This window comes from Misgurnus anguillicaudatus, chromosome 14, assembly GCF_027580225.2.
Source record: "Misgurnus anguillicaudatus chromosome 14, ASM2758022v2, whole genome shotgun sequence".
Classification (NCBI taxonomy): domain Eukaryota; kingdom Metazoa; phylum Chordata; class Actinopteri; order Cypriniformes; family Cobitidae; genus Misgurnus; species Misgurnus anguillicaudatus.
The window spans coordinates 4,190,118-4,210,310 of record NC_073350.2 but is presented as its reverse complement, the minus strand read 5'-3'; the positions used below and the strand labels follow the sequence as shown (position 1 = coordinate 4,210,310).

At 37.7% G+C, this 20,193-nt stretch overlaps 1 protein-coding gene across 12 annotated transcripts in view; it reads right to left on the bottom strand.

The window, feature by feature from the left end:
* atp2b2 (ATPase plasma membrane Ca2+ transporting 2) overlaps window positions 1–20,193 on the bottom strand; it is a 204,354-nt gene that overhangs the window by 34,058 nt on the left and 150,103 nt on the right. For 6 of the 12 annotated variants that reach the window (XM_073875756.1, XM_073875753.1, XM_073875747.1 and 3 more), the window contains exons 4-12: window positions 19,731–19,988; window positions 18,196–18,321; window positions 17,574–17,699; window positions 15,550–15,582; window positions 14,573–14,665; window positions 11,650–11,691; window positions 9,465–9,629; window positions 9,012–9,226; window positions 8,000–8,242 (exon numbers count right to left, since the gene is read on the bottom strand). In XM_073875756.1, coding sequence (XP_073731857.1) covers window positions 8,000–8,242; window positions 9,012–9,226; window positions 9,465–9,629; window positions 11,650–11,691; window positions 14,573–14,665; window positions 15,550–15,582; window positions 17,574–17,699; window positions 18,196–18,321; window positions 19,731–19,988 — 1,301 coding nt within the window. The remainder of the gene's footprint in view (window positions 1–7,999; window positions 8,243–9,011; window positions 9,227–9,464; window positions 9,630–11,649; window positions 11,692–14,572; window positions 14,666–15,549; window positions 15,583–17,573; window positions 17,700–18,195; window positions 18,322–19,730; window positions 19,989–20,193) is intronic. The other 6 variants (XM_073875757.1, XM_073875754.1, XM_073875758.1 and 3 more) reach the window with 4 other exon arrangements.

Below are 20,193 nucleotides of genomic sequence, written 5' to 3'. Positions count from 1 at the left end.
CAGTCTCTTCAACCCTTTTTCTATCCTCTGTACTTGATGCTGAGACACATTGAAGGTGTCTGCCACATCAGCAGTGGATCTGGTCTTCAGCCTCTTGATAATCAAAACTTTAGTCTCAGGGAGAATGTTAGGCATGTTTGCAGAGGTCTAGTTGCAGTTGATGTGAAGGTCTATTTTACTGAGGTTCTTTTTTTACACACCTAAGACCTAATTGACCCATTATTAGTCACAGATGAAGCTCATATGACAAGGCGACAACACTTATGTCTTTGCAAAAATTGACTCATAGTCCAGGCAAACTAACTCATTTTGGAGCAAAAAATAGAAGTAATTGTAAAAGAATTTTTTTCAGCCTAGATCATTTCTATGAGGTGTCCAGAACAACATACTAAAAGTCCTTAGAAATCCTAGTTGAGGAAATATGTTAATTTCTCATCAATCCGAAATGTGTGCCAATAAGGCCAGACTACAATACACCCCAATGGGGCTATTTTTTTCCTTTACTCCTATCAAAATGAAACTTTACACAGTTGAAGTACCCATGAAAAGTAATTTTTTTTGTATTACAAGTTGCTTTGAAAATTAAATTTAATATGCAAATGAGCTATACACTAATGGAATATGCCCAAAATACACCCAAAAGTAACTTTTTGGTATTACAAGTTTCTTTTGAAATGAATTTGAATATCCACATGAGCTTTACACTTATTTAATATGTCCTAATTTGCATAGGCAGAAACATAATTCATATGTATGGTTAATATATCGGCCCAATGTTCATCCAATCAACCTGCTGCTTTCAAACTGGCCTCTAACCTAAAAACTGCCTGGCTTGGTAGTTCCTGCCAGCTGTATAACCCCCGCCGTTATTATCTTCAGGGTCACGGAGGAACACAAGCCTGAACAGAAGGGGAGGGTTGTGTTTTTTGTGTGTGTTTTTGTTTTTTAATTTTTTTATGTTTTTTTATCCAGCCTGGATCCTCAACCCCTTCTTTGTGGCTTTTGGTTCGGGCACCCCCATATCATTTCCTGGTTTGTTCTTTACTTGGTTCTTCCCCTCTGGGTTATATTCATCTGATAAAATTGCCTCACTAAAGCAATCTGAATTGCAGGACTAGCAAAATCTGTACAATTTAAATGCATGTTAAGTTAGAAAATAGATCAACACAGTAAATCATTAACAAAACACAAGAAAGACTGATTCCTTTTTTTCTTAAGGTCACACTAGTATAACAGCATAAATGTTCCTGAGGTTTCCTTGCAGCATTGATATGGGTAAAAAAATTGCATTGCAAAATACATTCATTACAATGCAGTGCAATTGGCCATTTATTTTGTTGGGGCACTATTATGGGTCAGTGCTGAAACAATTTATATAAAATCCTCTTATGTTTCAGAATTGAAATGACATTTTTATTAAGAATGTGTAATTGATTGTTTTCCATACTTACATTTTAATCAGGGAACGAAAACACTAACGTATTATAGATATTTATTTAAAAGCAACTAAATGATTTCAGACTTTTTCCATTCAAGATGACACATCGAGCTCTTCAAACAATCCAACCCTAATCATTTTGAGGCTTTAATTCTACATCTCGTCTATTTTGCATAGGAAAGGGATGGCACTGAAAAAAGTAAAGAATGACACTAGCTTTCTCAAACAAGCTAAGGTGTTTAGCCAGTCACAGGAAAATGTGGGAAAAGGCATCATCATTGCAGGTGAAAAAGCTCTAGTATCACTGTATGGGGGCAAAAGGATGAATCACTGGACATGCTAAGATACAGCCAATTCTTTATTAAAGTAACTCAGAACTCATCTCCAGTGGAACCTCAATCTCTCCCTCCAACGTCAGCAGCTGCAAAGTTCCATAGTCTCCGGGTCTTTTACCAAATGATGAAGTGGAAAGGGGGAAGTGAACCTATGGACCCAAAACCTTGGGGGTGCCATGTTTTGGATGGGAGATTAATGCCAATAATGACTGATCAGCCAAGCAGCGTAACGAGCCAACACCAGGTTACTTTTTGCCAGGCTGGGAGGACCAGCTTAAACCAGCTACTGCCACCTTAAATCAGCAAAAAACAGCTACCAGCTTATGCTGGTCTTAGCTAAATTTTTCAGTAGGGATTGTTAATCACTGCTATGACTAAACACATACGCATAGGTCTAAAAGGTACCAAATTGTGAACAGCGCTATATAAATAAAATTGAATTGAAAAAAAATGTAGGTTAGGTAGAGGCCTGTCTAAAAGCAGCAGGATGATTGGATGAACATTGGGCCGATATATTTATCATACATATGAATGGTGTTTCTGTCTATGCAAATTAGGAAATATTAAATAAGTGTAAAGCTCATGTGAATATTCAAATTCATTTCAAAAGAAACTTGTAATACCAAAAAGTTACTTTTGGGTGTATTTTGGGCATATTCGATTAGTGTATAGCTCATTTGCATATTAAATTTAATTTTCAAAGCAACTTGTTATACAAAAAAAATTACTTTTCATGGGTACTTTCATTGTGTAAAGTTTCATTTTGATAGGAGTAAAGGAAAAAAATAGCCCCATTGGGGTGTATTGTAGTCTGGCCTTATTGGCACACATTTCGGATTGATGAAAAATTAACACATTTCCTCAACTAGGATTTCTTAGGACTTTTAGTATGTTGTTCTGGACACCTCCCAGACACGATCCATGCCGAAAAAAATTATTCTACAATTAGTCTGTCGTAAAACGCTATTTTGCCTGGACTATCAATGGGCTTTACCAAGCTGTGAATATTCGAATACTTTTTGACAGTTTCGTTTTGCACTGAAACATTATTACAAAAGCTGTTGGAATTAAAATGAGCCATTTCTTGAAAACAAATCTTGATTAGAAATATATTTTACCGGCACTTGAGGTCAATTTGTACACAAGCGACAAGACTTTTGTCAGGGAGTGTATAAAGTAAAAGTATAAAATGTATTTAATTGTAATCTTTTTAAAACTGTTATGTTTACAGGTTTGTAACATACAAAGTTTTTTCTTCTAATGTGACATGAATATAAATGCTTTAAAATATATTTATCTTAAAAAAAAAATCTAAATATACAAAAATTGCCAAAAAATAAATTGGTGAAAAATACATTTCTGTAAACATATTTCAAAATATATTTCATTTTTGGCCATTTTTGTATATTTTAATATAAAAAATGCTGTATGGGCTGTCCTGCAGAGTTCAGCTCCAACCCCAGTCAAACACACCTGAACCTGCTAATCAAGCTTTTCATGACTACCTAAAAAAATAGTGTTGAGCTGTGTCTAAAACCGCTCCCTCGTTCACTCATTCACTATTCCCTATATGGGGAATGACAATTAAGTCCACTATATGGGGAAGAAGCCAATGAAAATGAGTGAGCGATTTCGGACACTGACGTCAATACCATGCGTACTATGTTTACACGTACAAGGTTATTTTGAAAAACAAAGACATTTATCCTTCGTTTGCGCCCTTCGTTTACACGTAAACGTAGATTTCGCCTCTAAAACCGATTCTTTCTAAAAATTGGCCAAAGTGGATATTTTGACAACCTTCGTTTGCACACTTGGATGTAAACTGAGACAAACGGGTGTTTAGGCAGCCAATCTCACAGTATGCGCCAGAGCTTGCACCTACGTCAAAAGTGCGACCTATGTGTACATGTGACTGCTACTCTGAACGCTTCCATGATCACATTTATGTTCGTACAAACTCTTTTTGTGTGTTTGTATTAGGGCTGTGCAAAAAATCGCCCGCGATTCTCATGTGCGTTTCATCAGTAAAGCCGGTTCGGTGATTAGTATTAAATCGCCATCAGCTGCTTTCAGATGGAGCGGCATTTACTAACTATACAGACCTGTAGTTCACAGAGAAGTTAGGCAAAATCGGGCTCAAAATCGAGGGAAAATCGACTCAGATAATCTATGCGATTTTGCCTACACTGTAAAAAAATGTCTGTATAAATTACAGTATTACTGGGTATTACTGGCAACTAGCTGCCAGTAACTTACTGTAGATTTTACATTTATGCTATTTATTGGCAACAGTTTGTTCAAAGTTAAATGAACATGAAACATTTTCAGTTTTTATCTTCTACAGTAAGTTACTGGCAACCAGCTGCATAATTACAGCAAATTTTTTACAGTGTAACTTCTTTGTGAACCACTGCTCTGTATAGTAAATGCCGCACCATCTGAAAGCAGCTGATGGCGATCTACTACCAATCACCGAACCGGCTTCACTGATGAAACGCGCACGAGAATCGCAGGCGATTTTTTTTTGCACAGCCCTAGTTTGTATTTGCAAATACAGCTGCTCCATTATGTCGAGGAGATGAGACGAGTGCTCGGAGGTCAGCAATTTTATGCATGTTCGACTTCATGCGGCGGTGCAAGAACCGACAGACGGATGATGTCAACGTACCACGAGAGTGAGTTGAGAAATCACACGTAGAGGTCTAATTTCGAATCGCTCTTGCGGTACTTTGACGTCATCGAACACCTACTGCAACAACTCCTCCCTCCAACATGAAGAACCAGCCCACGTCACCACCAGCTCCGCCGGTGATTGGCTTATGTGGGCTTGAGCTTCTCTTGACAGCATATATGCACGGGTACGTGTAAATGAACACTTTTCTGAAAACTGACATGTGTGCACGATATTATTTTTGAAACCGGAGAGGTTGAAATGTCTGTTTATGAAAATAGCCGCCCACATGTAAACGTAGCCTCAGAGAGCTGTGAAATGGTAAAGTCTACTTTCTTACTGCTTTTCACATTTGTCATGTTTATTGTATTATTTGATAATAAAGAAAACAAAACAAATGCTTATCATATCTATTTAATGCTGTTGCTGTTTATTTATTGTTTAATAAAAATGTGTATTAGATTTTAAATAAAAGATATCACAATTATTTTTTAATTGTTTATTTTCAAAAAGTAGAAAATAACTCCCTGCTGAAAGACCAGCATAAGCTGGTGAGCTGGTTTTAGCTGGTCTCCCAGCTTGGTTTTAGCTGGTTTTGCTGGTGCAGCAAGCTGGTCTAGCTGTGTTTTGGTAATTTTTTAGGCTGGTCTAGCTGGACTTAGCTGGTTAGGGTGGAAGACCAGCTGACTCACAAGCTTGACCAGCTTTGCCAGGCTGGAAGGACCAGCTTAAACCAGCTACTGCCACTCTAAACCAACTAAAACCAGCTTATGCTGGTCTTAGCTGGATTTTTTAATAGGGCTGACAACAAGAACTAAAAAAAGTGTATAAATGTAAATATGAGTGAGCAAGTGTACATCGAATGTACCCTCAAAATCAGAGTGCATTGTGGGTAAAAAGTAGTAAACGAATGTAGGCAATGAAGTTGTTCACTCAGGCCGTTTCTCAATGTCAAGGAAGGATCCTCGGAAGCCAGAATTTCTAGGATGCTATCGACGTCCGTCGAAGGACTGTTTCAATGTCGAGGATCCTCGGAATTTCAACCAAGGACTGAGTCCTTCGTTCGAGAAATATCTCATATACAGGAAAGGATGTGAATGTGTATCCTTCGTACTCTTCGCATGCTGAAATCACCCACAATCCTATGCGCGCAACACCGAAAGCACACCTTTTCATTGACGTAATGACATGCACTTGCTAGCCTGTTCCATTTACGTGTTCTCCGAATGCTTAAGAGGAGCCTCCCCTAGCCTCTGAAGAAAGTGACTTGTAAGGACTAGTCCTGCCAAGGAAGTATCCTTGACATTGAGAAACGGCCTCAGGTTTCGGACACCCCTACAAAATGGCCGACACCCCCGATATAGTGCACTATACAGTGAATAGGGAGCAGTTTCGGACACAGCCTTGTTGTGTTGAAGCAGGGTTGGAATTATGCAGGAGGGTAAATCTCCAGGAACAGGACTACTTTAATTTTCTCAATTGTTACACAAATGTAGTTGTTCTGCATTTGCCAAGCTTAAGCATTCAAGTTATAATAAGACAGAAATATGTGTTTCATTTATAGGAAATATGTGCTTATTAACTGCAAACATTTAATCCCTAAGTATTTAGAGTGACAGCTTAATAGGCTAATTTTGCAACCCTGTCTTGATGTTATATAATGTTTATTTTAAACCACAGAAATCATTGCATTAGATCAGGGGTGCCCAATCCTGCTCCTTGCGATCAACTGTCCTGCAAAGTTCAACTCAAATCAAATACACCTGAAGCAGCTAATCAAGGTCTTCAGGATCACTAGAGTCGGGCATGAACTCTGCAGGATAGTCAATCACAAAGAGCAGGATTGGGCACCCCTGCATTAGACACAGGCACATACAAATACATTTAAACAGATTATACCGCGGGTCTGTTGAAGGCTGCATTCTGATTGGCTGAGAAATGTTCTATGGGTGTTGATAATTTTTCTGTAAACCGCACACTTAAGCTGTCAAATGTCTTAAAAATAGTCACCAGAGCAATGTTTGTGGTAACCGTGGTATAAGCGGAATAATTGACTCCGGCCCTTTGAATTATTTAAAAATAATGCACACCTGCTTCGCGTCGTGCCGCATTCCCGCCTTGGTGTGCATTATTTTCTTATAATTCAATGGCCCGTCGTCAATTATTCCTTACATAATTCATTGTATTTTTCATTAAAGCTGCAGTCCCTAACGTATGACTCTATTACCATCTCTGTTAAATAAGAACTGACATCTCCCACAAAATCTAACCCGACAGCTGAACTTATAAAATATTATTATAAACCTACCGTTGTGAATCTGGAGACAGTTTTAAACACTAAATTTGATGTACTTTCTCAGATTTATGTTTACCTTTAACCAAAAATATGTTATGGATTGCAGCTTTAAGCGTTTTAAAACTGCTAGTATTTAGTTTAACCTGATGTTGACTATATATTAACTTTCTTCCTTTAATCTTAGTCTTGTTAAAGAATACTGTTCATGGCATATTTTCCTGCAAAATGTCTGCTGAATCAAACAGATTCTGGCGAATTCACTTCTTACAGTGCGCACAATGAGCTGTAAGCAACGCTCTGAAACAAACACTGCCACACACACTCGTGTGTCACATACATCAGCGCGACCTCCTATGAAGAATTGATGTGATCCCAGGAACATGACATCAGTGTTCGACCTGACCTCTCCAATCGGAGGGCAGAAGGTCTGACAGAACAGGTGGTGGGAGCAACCTGAGATCAGTGAGACAGGAAGTCTCTGTAGAGCTCAGACTACCAGCTGAAGTATCAGTCTACACCACCTGTACCTTCTTGTCCTGATCCAGTTTCACAATTCCACTAACTCTTCAACGACAAGTTAACGCACCCAACCATTCTGAGAAGATCTCTATTAAATATGAATGCTCAATCTGAATCACTTTAGACTGCTCTGAGTAGCAAACAAATACGTCAATTTTGACATTCACATTTGACTGAAAGTTAAGGGCATACGAATTTGGAACACGTTTTCATTTTTGGTTGCTTATATCTAAAAAGACTTGTGAAAAGTGAAACTTTGTAAAGTCGCAGGAACATTGAGTGTTGGGTGAAGAGTAGGTCATGAATTAATTTCATAATGGAGCAGTAAGGCAGCTCAGGAAATCTCTCCAGGGATAAAGCGAACAAGGTTCTGCTCATCTCATGTTAAAAACAAGACGGCTGGAATGATATTTTTATCTTTGCTTTGTATGTTTATCAAAGCTCTCAGCACTGATCCCTGGGGAGAAATCCTGTAAGTCGTGCTAGTCAAGAGGAAGAGGGTTTATTCATGGGGTCCAAAACATCTTAAACTGAGAAACAAAACATTACAGAAACTTAAATTACAGAAACCATTTAACCTCAATCTGAGGTCCAGTTGAGATCAGGCCACGTTTCTAGTGTTTTCTGAGGGTTTGGACATTTCGTCCAACCTAGTACTAGCATTTGAAATCACACGTGTGCCATTAATGCCACGTGTGTTGTTTGAAAATAAACTAATCGTGAACTTTGTCACTTACCAGTATTTTAGTGGTATAGGCGCTGTTGAGGGATATAGCATTGACCAATGTATCCAGAGTTTTGGGTGGGATGGATCCAGGGTCTGGAATCGTCTTGTAATGGACATCAGCCACAAAACATTGCACCGCTGTCATTCGATTGGTGGTCAGTGTCCCAGTCTTGTCTGAGCAGATAGCTGTGGCATTGCCCATTGTCTCGCAAGCATCCAGATGGCGTACCAAGTTGTTGTCTTTCATCATTTTCTGTAAATTAGACATATTCAAAATTTAAGAAGTCACTGGTACATATTTAACATCGGATGAGTCTGTGTAACTTTAACCATGGATCTTCAGAAAGGACATATTTGAGATTTTTGTGCTATTTGAGTAACGCGCCACACAAATAAATACTGTGACTACAGTATCTAATAGTAAGTGTGATCTGTAGCATGCAAAGTTGCAAATTATACATCATCAATAAAGACTTAAAGGTTTATAACAACTGCAAAACTTAGCAGTGTTATTATCAAGGGGGCTTCCGATCTCTATCGTGAAGCCAACACAGAAGTGACCTAAACTGCAATTCATCGACTGGCCGCTAGAAGCTGGCTCCAAAAGGGATGTTAAAACTCATCCATTCAAATGATACAGTATTAAGCCTTAAAGTTCTGCATAATTAAGAAAGTGGCCAGTTGATTGACGGGTGAACTACCAGGCGTGGTTTCAGCAACCAGCCACTTTAGCTTCACCCACATCCCGACTCTTTTTTTGGGTTTTCGCGATGGCAAGATGGTGACGGCAGGTCTCGCCTATTGGCTTCAAAAAAGCTCTTCACAAACCTTTGGGTGCCATCACGGACACTGCATCCATATTTTTTACAGTCTATGGTTATTATATAAACAAAATCAGGTTGCTGATTATCATTGAAGATCAGAAAACCTCTTTCACCTTAACTAAACAAAGTGAATCTCACATCAAATGGAGTCTAATCCGCACAAAAATACTCGAGTGTGCAAGCGCAATTGAATTTTACCTTGACAGAGTAGGCGAGAGAGATGGTGACAGCAAGCGGAAGGCCTTCAGGTACAGCCACCACCAAAACCGTCACGCCAATGATAAAGAATTTGACAAAATACTGAATGTAGATTGGAGTGCACTCCGGCAGCCACTGTCTCTTCTGAAGCACAAAGTTATCAACAGCAAAGTAGAGCACCAAAATGATGACTGTAATGGCAGACATCACCAAACCTGAGAACCACAAGACATCAAACATTACTGCACTGTAATACTAAATGTGTTTGCATTGTTGTCAGATTTGACTGGGGATATAAAATATGTTTTTAGAAATGCAAAATTACCAAATAGTTTTTATTAAGAAGACAGAAAATAGCTGCATCAAAGCATGATTAAGAAGACTTGCAATTAAAGGATTCTAACCTTCTGAATTTGACCGTGGATAACCAAACAACCTAATGTAATGTAGTACCTGCTTTGCCTATTTGCACAGCCAGCTTCGTCAGTTTTCCTTGCAGGACGGATTTCTCTTTCTTTGAAACACTGGCTTTCTTCTTCTCTTTCTCATCAGCTTCCCCACCCTCTGCGCTCTTCAGGGGCTGCATCTCCATTGCAGCGGCACCATCCTGCTTTTTAACTAGAAATCAAAGAAAGCGCAAGTTAGTTACGGGGACATATGTCTTTCGTTTACTACTAAGTCTTTCGTGGAGCATAACTGGTATTCTTTCTGATTGTAAGGGAATCACAAAATCTACTTAAACTCTACCGTAATTGCCTACCTTACCATAAAAGGTAAACAAGACACATTAGCTAGCAAAGTTCATCTGCGAAGATGGTCAACGCCACCAAATGCACTTCAAATTCCAATAGCAGACAGTATATAATAAAGACCATTAAACTTCAGTCACTTGGAGAGGGAAAAAGTGTTATTCGGCATAGACCTATGAGATATATGAGTGTCAATGAATGAAGTGCACATATCCTGGAACAGAGTTTAGGCCGATCCTAAAAACATATTAAAAAAAAACTTAACTTTTCACAGGATCTGATGACAAAAACTCAGCATCACTTTTCTACCAGATGACATCTTGAAGCTCCCTCATGTCAAGCTGACAACACTTTTACAATGATTAAATCTAGCACAATTGCCACATCTGGACTTAAACATGCTTAAAACAAACCCAGTCAGAGCAAGTACTGTATACAAAACATTAACCTCCAATGGTAAACCTTTTTAGTTAAAGGCGGGGTGCATGATTTTTGAAAAAACACTTTTGAAAAGGGAGTCGGGCTGACTACCAAAACACACTTGTAGCCAATCAGCAGTAAGTGGCGTGTCTACTAACCGACATTGATGCCTGGGTTGCGTATGTGTGGGGCGGGTCTATCAAATGAAGGTCCAGATTCTATTGGGGTAGGGGCGTGTTCGTGTAGGTGATTTCAAACGCAACATTGGCTTTCACTGATCATGTACCCCGCCTTTAACCTTCATTTTAGTTGCTAGTAATTTACCCATATGAAAAAACTGATAAAAAGACCAGTGGCTCTCAATTGGTTTTGCTTCAGGTTTGAACATTGGACATTAAATCTGTTTTACAACATAGTTCTTTTTAATCGGCAGTATATACAGTATAGTAGCAACACCAATTTAACCAACTACATACGGGGTAGTGTTCAGAAAACATGTAAAATATTATTGTTACTACTACTTTTTAAGTTTAATGACTTCCAGAAAATTTTCATTAAATATGTAAATATACAATATATCAAATGAAAGAACATACCCTCTGCTTTCAATAAACAAAAAACGTCATCCTATTTTTATTTGTTCTCTTTTTATCACCTCTCAAATATGGGTAGGTTTCTTCAAAAATGTTAAGCAAAAAGCTGAGATTGTGTTTTTTTGAAGGACTTTTGATAGAAATCAGATTCAGTGTGATGATCAAAACATACACAGAGTTTAAAGCAACACTATGTAGTTTTTTTACCTTTCAATAATGTCTCTAAAATTATTTCAGTGATAGAACAACTTTTAACTGAACAAATTGTACTGTTGCTGCAACCTGAGCAGCCTCCTAGCTGCTACAAGCTCACTCTGAAAGTGGCGGAGGAGGGTAGAGCACACAGCCCCGCCCCTCCCCCTGCCTGCAGAAGATTGTCTGATACCAGGCACTGTTGCACTTTTCAACCACATGGGGGAGCTGTAAGTCATTTTTACATGGAAACTACATAGTGTTGCTTTAAACTGTTTGGCCTTAGTGGACGCTTCTGTATTTTATAAGTTGGTTAAGAACGCCACCTAGTGGGTTATAGCCGGAATATGTGTTTCCGTAAAAACTCGTCATGGCAGAGAAGCATTTTCTATTAATTGACGAGATAACTCGTCAATGGCGGGGGAAAAATTAAGGAGATTTTCATACCAATTTTAAAAACCATGACTTCAGCCACACAGCAAATGTTTGCTTTTTTGTATTTTGCTCGAAACTCTGTACATAACAGAGACAAAGTGTGAAAAAAATCCCTGACACACAAACAAATGAGAAGCAGCACGAACAGATGTCTGGCTTAATGGACGAGCTCACATCTGAACTGTGTTGAAAAGAGGAATAAAACAACGACGAGAGCTCAAACCAGGTGGTAAAGTGAAAGCAGGTTACCTTTGGTCTGGCAGTTCTCCATATTTCCATCCTGCATTTTACCTATGATGAAGGCATCCACAGACACGGGACAAAAACAACAGAAAGCAGACGATAAAACATTCATCACATGGACATTACAGTGAAATCAAATGAAAAGGGAAGACAAAGAATGAGTAGTTTATCAACATTATTGTGACAGTAACATACATAAGACAGAGTATTATAATGAGGTACAACATGGCTTTGAGTGAGGGCCTTGCACGTTTCCCAGCTTACAGAAAGATACACGATTCAACCAAAAGTAAGTGGACACATTTCAACTCAAACTGCATTGACACTAGTGTTTGTGCAATCACATGTTTTGCAAAAAAAATCTAAACATTCTTAATTGTTAATTTATGTTTAAAAATTTTTTTTATGTTTATTTATGTTTGTAACAATGGTCTTATTCCCTAATAATTGCATACTTTTTTCGTATTTATACGCAGACTTGAACTTCTCACGAAAACGTTCCGCCTAATTCACAACATGTTCGAACGCACATGAGTTGTTCTTATACTTGTTCTTATGTAAGTGAATTTGGAGTGTTCTACACGAGCGGCCGCGTGCACAAGGTTGGTAATTTGCATAAAACACGCCCAAACCAGCTCCATATAAGGGTTTTCCGCAGTGCAGCGCTAGTCTACAGAAAATTTGAGAGTTTGTCATAAAAGCAAAAGAGCTTGAAAAGAAATCCAAGATCATATTTATTATGGGTAAAGTTCCGTTTTGCTTTGCATTTTTAATTTGGGAGGTTTTGCTGTGACTGGAGGAAGCCAGTGCTGTCCACCGACTGGAGTAACATTAAAGAAGTATTGAACCAATTAACAAATATGACATTTAATTAATATGACAGAGACGTGCATCTGTATCTAAAATAAAACAGACAGAATATCAAGTGATTGATGTTTAGACTTCTCATTGCATTTACATAACGTTTACATTAGGCATTAAGCAGACGCTTTCATACAGAGATTTAAAAAGTGAGGAAAGAAAGCGTGAAGATTTGTCATTACGCGCATCTTCTTTATATGTTTAGAAAAAATAAGTAGGCTATAATAATATATAATATATTGTATATAATAATAATATAGGTCATGTATAATAATATATAATACAGAAAATATTATAATATAAAATATAATCATGTAAATTTTATATATCAACATTATTATACACATTATAATTATAGCCTAGTATTTGATTATAGTGTACGTGATTATTGCGTAAGAGTGGTTTTAGGTTTTCTTGAATTTTTGCGTACATTTAGAAGATATTTTGATACAAACGTTTTTGTTGAATCACGTTTTGTTCGTGAAAACATCCGTACGCACATCTCACGCACAAATTTGTGCGTACGCATGCTTAGTGAATGAGACCCATATTTTGACATTTGCTCTTAATAACTCTTTTAACAACAAGCAAGTCCTGCACTTTATTTTTTAATTCCTTCAGGTTTTAAAATTATTGAAAAGAACGAACCTTGAAATGTCACGGCTGTCCAATCAGAATCTAGCATTTTAGAGAGCCGTGTAATAAAGATGTTTAATGACTATTTAGAGCATCAATAGACGATGGCTTGATGTACTCATTTTTATGAAAACCTCAATTTCGACCAAAATCAACATTTACATTTTCGTTTGCCTGTACCTCAAAATTAGACTGTGCACATTCCGACTCATTTTGACCGCATCTTATGATATATCCTTACAAAAGCTTTCATATTTTAAGTAAATGTATCGTGTCTGTACGGGGACTACATGACCGCAGGCATACACCTGTTTGAAATGGGTGTAGTTGTAATATCCAAATCTCGAAATTTCGAAAGTGGTGTCCACATACTTCAGTCCATGTTATGTATCTTAACCAGCTAAAGTTTGTGTCTGCTTTACTCTTTACTGCTTGTATTTAAAAAACACATGAATAACGTGTTTATTTGCTTAAATAGATATTTAGATGTAGGTGCTGTGTTGTTATTTATATACTGTGTTGCGGTAAGAGAATGTGATCAAGCAAGAAGCAGGGATACCAGTTCTGTTTTTCTTATTTAAGTTAGCTTTGTTAACAGAAATGTCATGGAATATCTAATACTGTATGTTTAAAATGCACACATCCTGTATGCATACTGTGTTTATACTGCATGACACTTTTTGTACCTTTTATCTTCACAATGAGCTACAATAGTGGAAAAAGTAGATCTTCAGATATTCCATGGAGGATAAATTACAGAGATACACTCAACGTACACGGTGTGGACTAGAGGAACAGGACACAACTCTACTGGACATGCAGGAATAACAGCCATGCAACACCACAGAGGCCAAAGAAATATCATTTATTACAGCAGGGCCTTAGGTGCAAGACTGGCAGAAGAAAAGAAGTTAGTTTTTAACGTTAGTGTAAACCAGATATAGCCAGTCTGTTTTTATTTAAGATCCTGGCATCAATATCTATACAGCTAAATGAATATGGTAAACATGTATGACAGGTATACAGTATCTCTACAGTAAATCCAATATCAACGCAGAAGCTAAACTAATGACTTGTGTATTTTATGTATTTTAAAGTGTAAAGATCAATCAAAAATTATCGCATAGGTATGTGTGCTGGAAATATGCTTTGCATACAAATAACTATAAATACTAATGAGTTAATTCTCAAATTGCATTAAAATGTAATAAATGTATTAATGGTTTGAAATACTAGCCTATACGGCAGGCATAACCAAAACCAACAGATCAACTGACATTGTAAAATACATAAAAAATAAACCCATGTAAAGGTGTAGAAATACAGAAAACAGACATGCACCGAAAGAGGAGCTCAAAACAACTGGAAAAAAAGAGGGAGGGAGGGAGAGAGAGTCAATGAGGGACGGACAGAGGAGGTCTGCTCAACCTACCATTGACTAGGCTGGTATTACCAGGGGAATTTGCACTTGCCGCACCATCGGTAGCTATAGTTGCGATGGGGTGTGAGGAGGGATGGGAGCAGTCTAGCCAGTAATAATGAACAAAAGTAGCATGGTTAAAAGCGTCATTACCACGATTAGTATTCTTTCAATATTCAGCTGCAAACTGAATGGTGATATAAAATGAAGGACATTCATGGAGGACAAAACAAAGTCGACGAAACGACACAATGATCAATGGCACAAATAGCTAGCGAATTTCTGTCATTTGACCTAAAATGACCATAGAAAAGAAATTCTTCTGACTGCTATGAGGAAAAATGCATTGCTCATACAGCTTGATGTCATTCAATGCTCGCTAAGTGTGAGCTCATTATATGTTTTATTCATTTTTCAGATTTGTTTCAGATGTAAACTGATCAGTTGTTCTTAGAGAAATCTGACATTTGTTGGCAAGCATTGATATCTTAGCAAATTTAACTATAGTATTTTAGTTTAGTATGAGACACATTTGAGATTACTGGGGTCTTTATTCTCAGGGGGGAAATCTGAGAAGCAAGATACTCCTTTAATCTTATTGCTGTCTATGAGAAAGATTTTAATGATTCATATTTCATTTGTGATTTTTCTTTCCTATGGGAATTAAGTCGATAAAAGTGGTAACAACAAAAAATACATGCTTCAAAATCAAGCCAAAGGACTTCAATCACAACAATCTACAAACTGTTGTGTAGACTACAAAATCAATCAATCTAAACCACAATGACAATATAATGAAATAATCATTTGTCAGGGAATGACCTCTTGATCATCATATCTAAGCAGGGAAATGAATGAAATGTGTTTCTTGTAATACTTAAAAAGAGATTCTTTTTAAGTGACAAAATCACTAAAGCAGGGCTTGTGGGGGTAAATAAAGATTGTTTTATAATATCCCTGCAAAGGGCAGAGAGATGTATATACTCTACCTGCTAGCTGATGGCCATCTTCCAGAGCCTGACCTGTGTGGTAGTTTGCAGAATAACAAACACATAAGGCCTTATGCTCACATGGGTTTGAGCGGTACATATTACCCAACCATCAAATTGAGTAAACAATCACAGTTAGCATTTAGCAGTCATCTGAGACACTTATTGGTGTTTGTGGAGTCTTAGAAGAGTCAGGTGACGTAGGCAACGCAGCAAAATCCCTCGAATTTATACCCTGAAGCGACTTCTGCTTAAAGGTGGGGTGCATGACTTTTGAAAAACACTTGGAAAGAGACTCAGGCCGAGTACCAAAACACGCTTGTAGCCAATCAGCAGTAAGGGGCGTGTCTACTAACAGACATCATTGCCTGGGTGGGTCTATCAAAAAAAGGTCCAGATTCTATTGGGGTAGGGGCGTGTTTGTTTAAGTGATTTAAATATCAACATTGGCTTTCAGAGATCATGCACCCTGCCTTTAAGTGATCACAGGACTAAATTGGAGATGCATGAATGTACTGATGATATTTATTCACATATTTTTGACCATCATCATATAAATATTTGCCTAAACAAACTTTTCTTAACTTATATAGTTGACCTGTTGAATGTTAAATGTATCCAGCTTACCAGCCTATGCTCGTTAAACAGGCTGGTTTTAAAGGGGCTTTGGACACTCTTAGACTAGCTAACCCACCAGCTAAAACCAGGTGACCCAGGCTAGGAGGACAAGCTTAAACCAGCTAAGACTGGCCAACCAGCTTCCAGTCTGTTGAAGCCGGAAAAGCTAGTGTGTCATCTGGTCTACCCAGTCTCACAAAATGATATAGTCACATAATTTTTTTATTCTTTTCATGATACTGTCACGAATTTCCGAATTGTTTTTCGTGATCGTATCTCAACTGCTTTTTCCCACCTTCAAACCATCCCCGCCTCGGCTCAGGGTCAGATTTGGTGTTTGCATTAGGATGTCACTTTAAGTATTGGTTGATACTATTTTTTCTAATTATTTTTTTTGGTAACACTTTACAATAAAGTTCACCAGTTAACACCAGTTAATGTATTAACTAACATGAACAAACCATGAGCAATACATTTGTTACAGTATTCATTAATCCTTTTAATAAATTTGTTTATGTTAGTTCACAGTGCATTAACTAACGTTAACAAGATTTTAATAAAGTTGTACGAATTGTTGAAATTAACATTAACAAAGAAATTCTGTATAAGTGCAGTTCATTATTAATTCATGTTAACTAATGTAGTTAACTAATATTAACTGATGAACCTTATTGTAAAGTGTTACCAATTTGTTTATATTTTCAAAAATGTAATACATTATCGCCTGGCATTAGGGTTAGAGTTGGGTTTGCGTAAGGATGTCATTTTATGTAAATCTAACCCTAAACCGAAGCGAAAATGATCAGAAAACAGGACAAAACAGCCGAGCAACCAACACGCGACAACGACACATAAACAGAAATTCGCGACAGTCTCACGAAAAATAATCAAAAAACGATGTGACTATAGGTACGTAATTTCGTGTAACTGGGCTGCATCTGGTCTAACCAGCTAAGACCATCTATAAAGTTTTCAAAACACCTCTAAAGTCAGCCTGCTACACCAGCTTACCCAGCTAAAACCAGGCTGGGAAACCAACTAAAATCATTCAACACTTAAATTATGCTGAAATGTAATATTCTGGGTGGGGGGGGGTGTTCAAATCAAAAACAGTAAAAACAATGTTTGCTATGAATGTATTTTTAAGCCTACATGTTGTGACAGTTTTGCCAACATTGCGACACTTCTGCATCTTTATTATTTAAATTGTATTGCTTTGCCAGACGATATGTTTTATTTTTACAACTTTTACAACTAAAGGTGATAATTGGTATAACAATATCATATTCTTGAGCAAGAAAAGCATGTTTAAACTCATAAAGAAGAACGCAAAACCCGGGCAGGTGTAAACACAAATGCTGCTTCGCCCGTTTGACGTTTTGCCAAGCTGAGCTTTAGTTACGTACCTTTCTTTTCTTTTTTCTCCTCCTCCTCTCCGCCAGCGCCGAGCAAGGTGAAAATGATCCCAGTCTGAGAGTTCACCCCGACAGCCGTGACCAGCATCCGACCTGAGCCCTCCATCACATGGGTGCCTGGTGATTCAATTAGTGCAAGGCAGTAAGTAATAGGGAAACTGCATAATAAAAGCAGTCAGTGCCTGACCTCAGCACCATGCGTGATGTCAGTACTGCAGTGATGACTTTTGTCTATAAACCAACAGTAAGAAATGATAACTAGGTCGTTTATGTAAGCTGCTGAGAATGCTAAGAAATACTTTAGCTTGTAGATTTAGGGACATTAAGTACAGACTGTGAGGTTGTATCACACTATCATTTATGCATTTTTAGATTTAAAGTGAAAATGAAAATTCTGCCATTATTTATTCACCTTCATCTTGACCACATGCTGTTATTTAGAACACAACAGCAGACATTTTTAAAAACATATTAATAATGGATAAGCTGCTTCCTTTGCAATATGAGGACATAACATAGTGATTTGTCAAAAAAAAAAAAAAACATTATGTGTTATGTTTATAACAACATTAATGAGATATGCAAATTATAAAGTAGCAAACTGGACATTCACCAGAGAGAAGCATTGGGTCTTTGTCTGCAGATTTGCGCACATGGTCTGATTCTCCCGTTAGAGAGCTCTCATCAATCTTTAGATCATTGCCTTGTATTAAGATTCCATCGGCTGGCAGCAGGTCACCTGAACAAAGTAATATATGATTAGATAATGTAAACATAGGAATATAAAATAAGGTACATTGATTGAGATCCAGACAGCAGCTGTTAATGCTGTTTTAAATAAACATTTAAAACTTCCAGGGCCAAAACCTAAAGGAACCCATTTGTCTTATTTTATATATTATGCTGGGATTAATAATGAATCTTATGTGAATAATGATTGTTAAAGAACAAGGTGAAATGTTATCATGCGCATCATAACTAAAGTGAGTTATAGTAGGCCACTTGCTGCATTTTTTCTTGAGCTTAATTTAGGCTTAAATCTAATGTTCAAAGACACAGCCGAGACAAAGCAATTTTGAGCACAGACACGCACGCAGTTACAGAACATATTTCAGAAACTAATCTTTAAAGCACTTCGTAGTGACTTTGTGTTCCTTTCAATAATCCCTTCAGTTTCACCAAACAATGTTTGGATCAATATTGCATCCTCCTATGAATTCCAAAGAAGATGGAACTTGTCAAGCATTTCACAACACAATCTCTCTCTAATATTTCTGAATTTACTGGCATAACTGGGTCAATATCTGCAATATCTGTGTTGTGCAACACAAGGCTATATTGTAGGTGTCCCCCAGGGTTCGGTATTTGGACCTTCTGCTGTTTTATTTAGCAGACCATTTTAATTTCCTTCAGTGATCATTTTGCTTTCATTTTCCTTCTTTGCAATGCATCATATCAAGCCCTTTCTTTAGACTCCTACACATATTCAAAAATAACGGTAAGCCTGGGACTGCAATCCATCACCATACCTCCAACTAGTCAAGAAGATGGAACCCTCTTTCAGCCTGCCAAACGCTCTCACCCACAGGATCTCTCCGTCACTGTCAACAACTACATTATCTGCCTCCCACTTGTTCGAGAGATCCAAAATAACAACCGGAACTTTTCCATAAACTCTGCAGAAGCATCCTAAACCTTATTTTAGGAAATCACCAGACTGGGAAGTGTTATAATCTAAAACCTTAAAACAGCTCGAAATAATATCAAAATCAACCTAAAAAATGATGACACAAATTATAGTTGATTCATCACAGCAATGATGGGCAATCATTGCTTTAAAACTCTCATAATAACTCCTTCACCACTTCCAGGGTTATGGTTTCCTGGAAACACACAAGCTTCCAGGTGAATGAGTATCTTACACTTACCTTGAAATAAGTAGCATGCTTAATGTGAGGATAATGTGATATTAATTATAGTTATATCTGTACATGATAAAAGACTGATATAATCATTATAGGGAAAAAAAAGTGCCCGAAATCAAAAGCTAAAATAGCGTTAAAATATATGACTACGAAAAGGGCTATGTAAATGTGAAATGAATGTAAAAACCATGAAATCTTGAAATGTTAAATCACTGACACATACCATACTTGATTTGTGCAATGTCACCAACGACAATATCAGCCACAGGAAGTTGAATGACCTGGCTTCCACGAACCACCTGGAATTTCTGCTCCTGTTCGATGCGGCTCTGTAAACCCCTGAACTGCTTCTCCTTGCTCCAGTCATTGAAGGCCGTGACCAAAACCACACACACCACAGACAGTAAGATCGCAGCCCCCTCGATCCACCCGGCCTCCGACTCTCCCTCGTCCTCTGCGCCCGCGCTGACTGTGCCACAGGCTGGTGAGAGAGAGGACACAACATTTACACATGCTGGTGTAAACTCACACATGACATTTCCAATTAATACCCCAAAAAACTGCAGTGATAGTGAAGAGACGAGTTTGGTTTACTCTATGACTGATGAACAGAAGTCATCTCTTCAAATCCTGCTCCATTTGGGCCATCAACATAAAACCTCAAAACAAGCAGCTTGTTCAGGAAA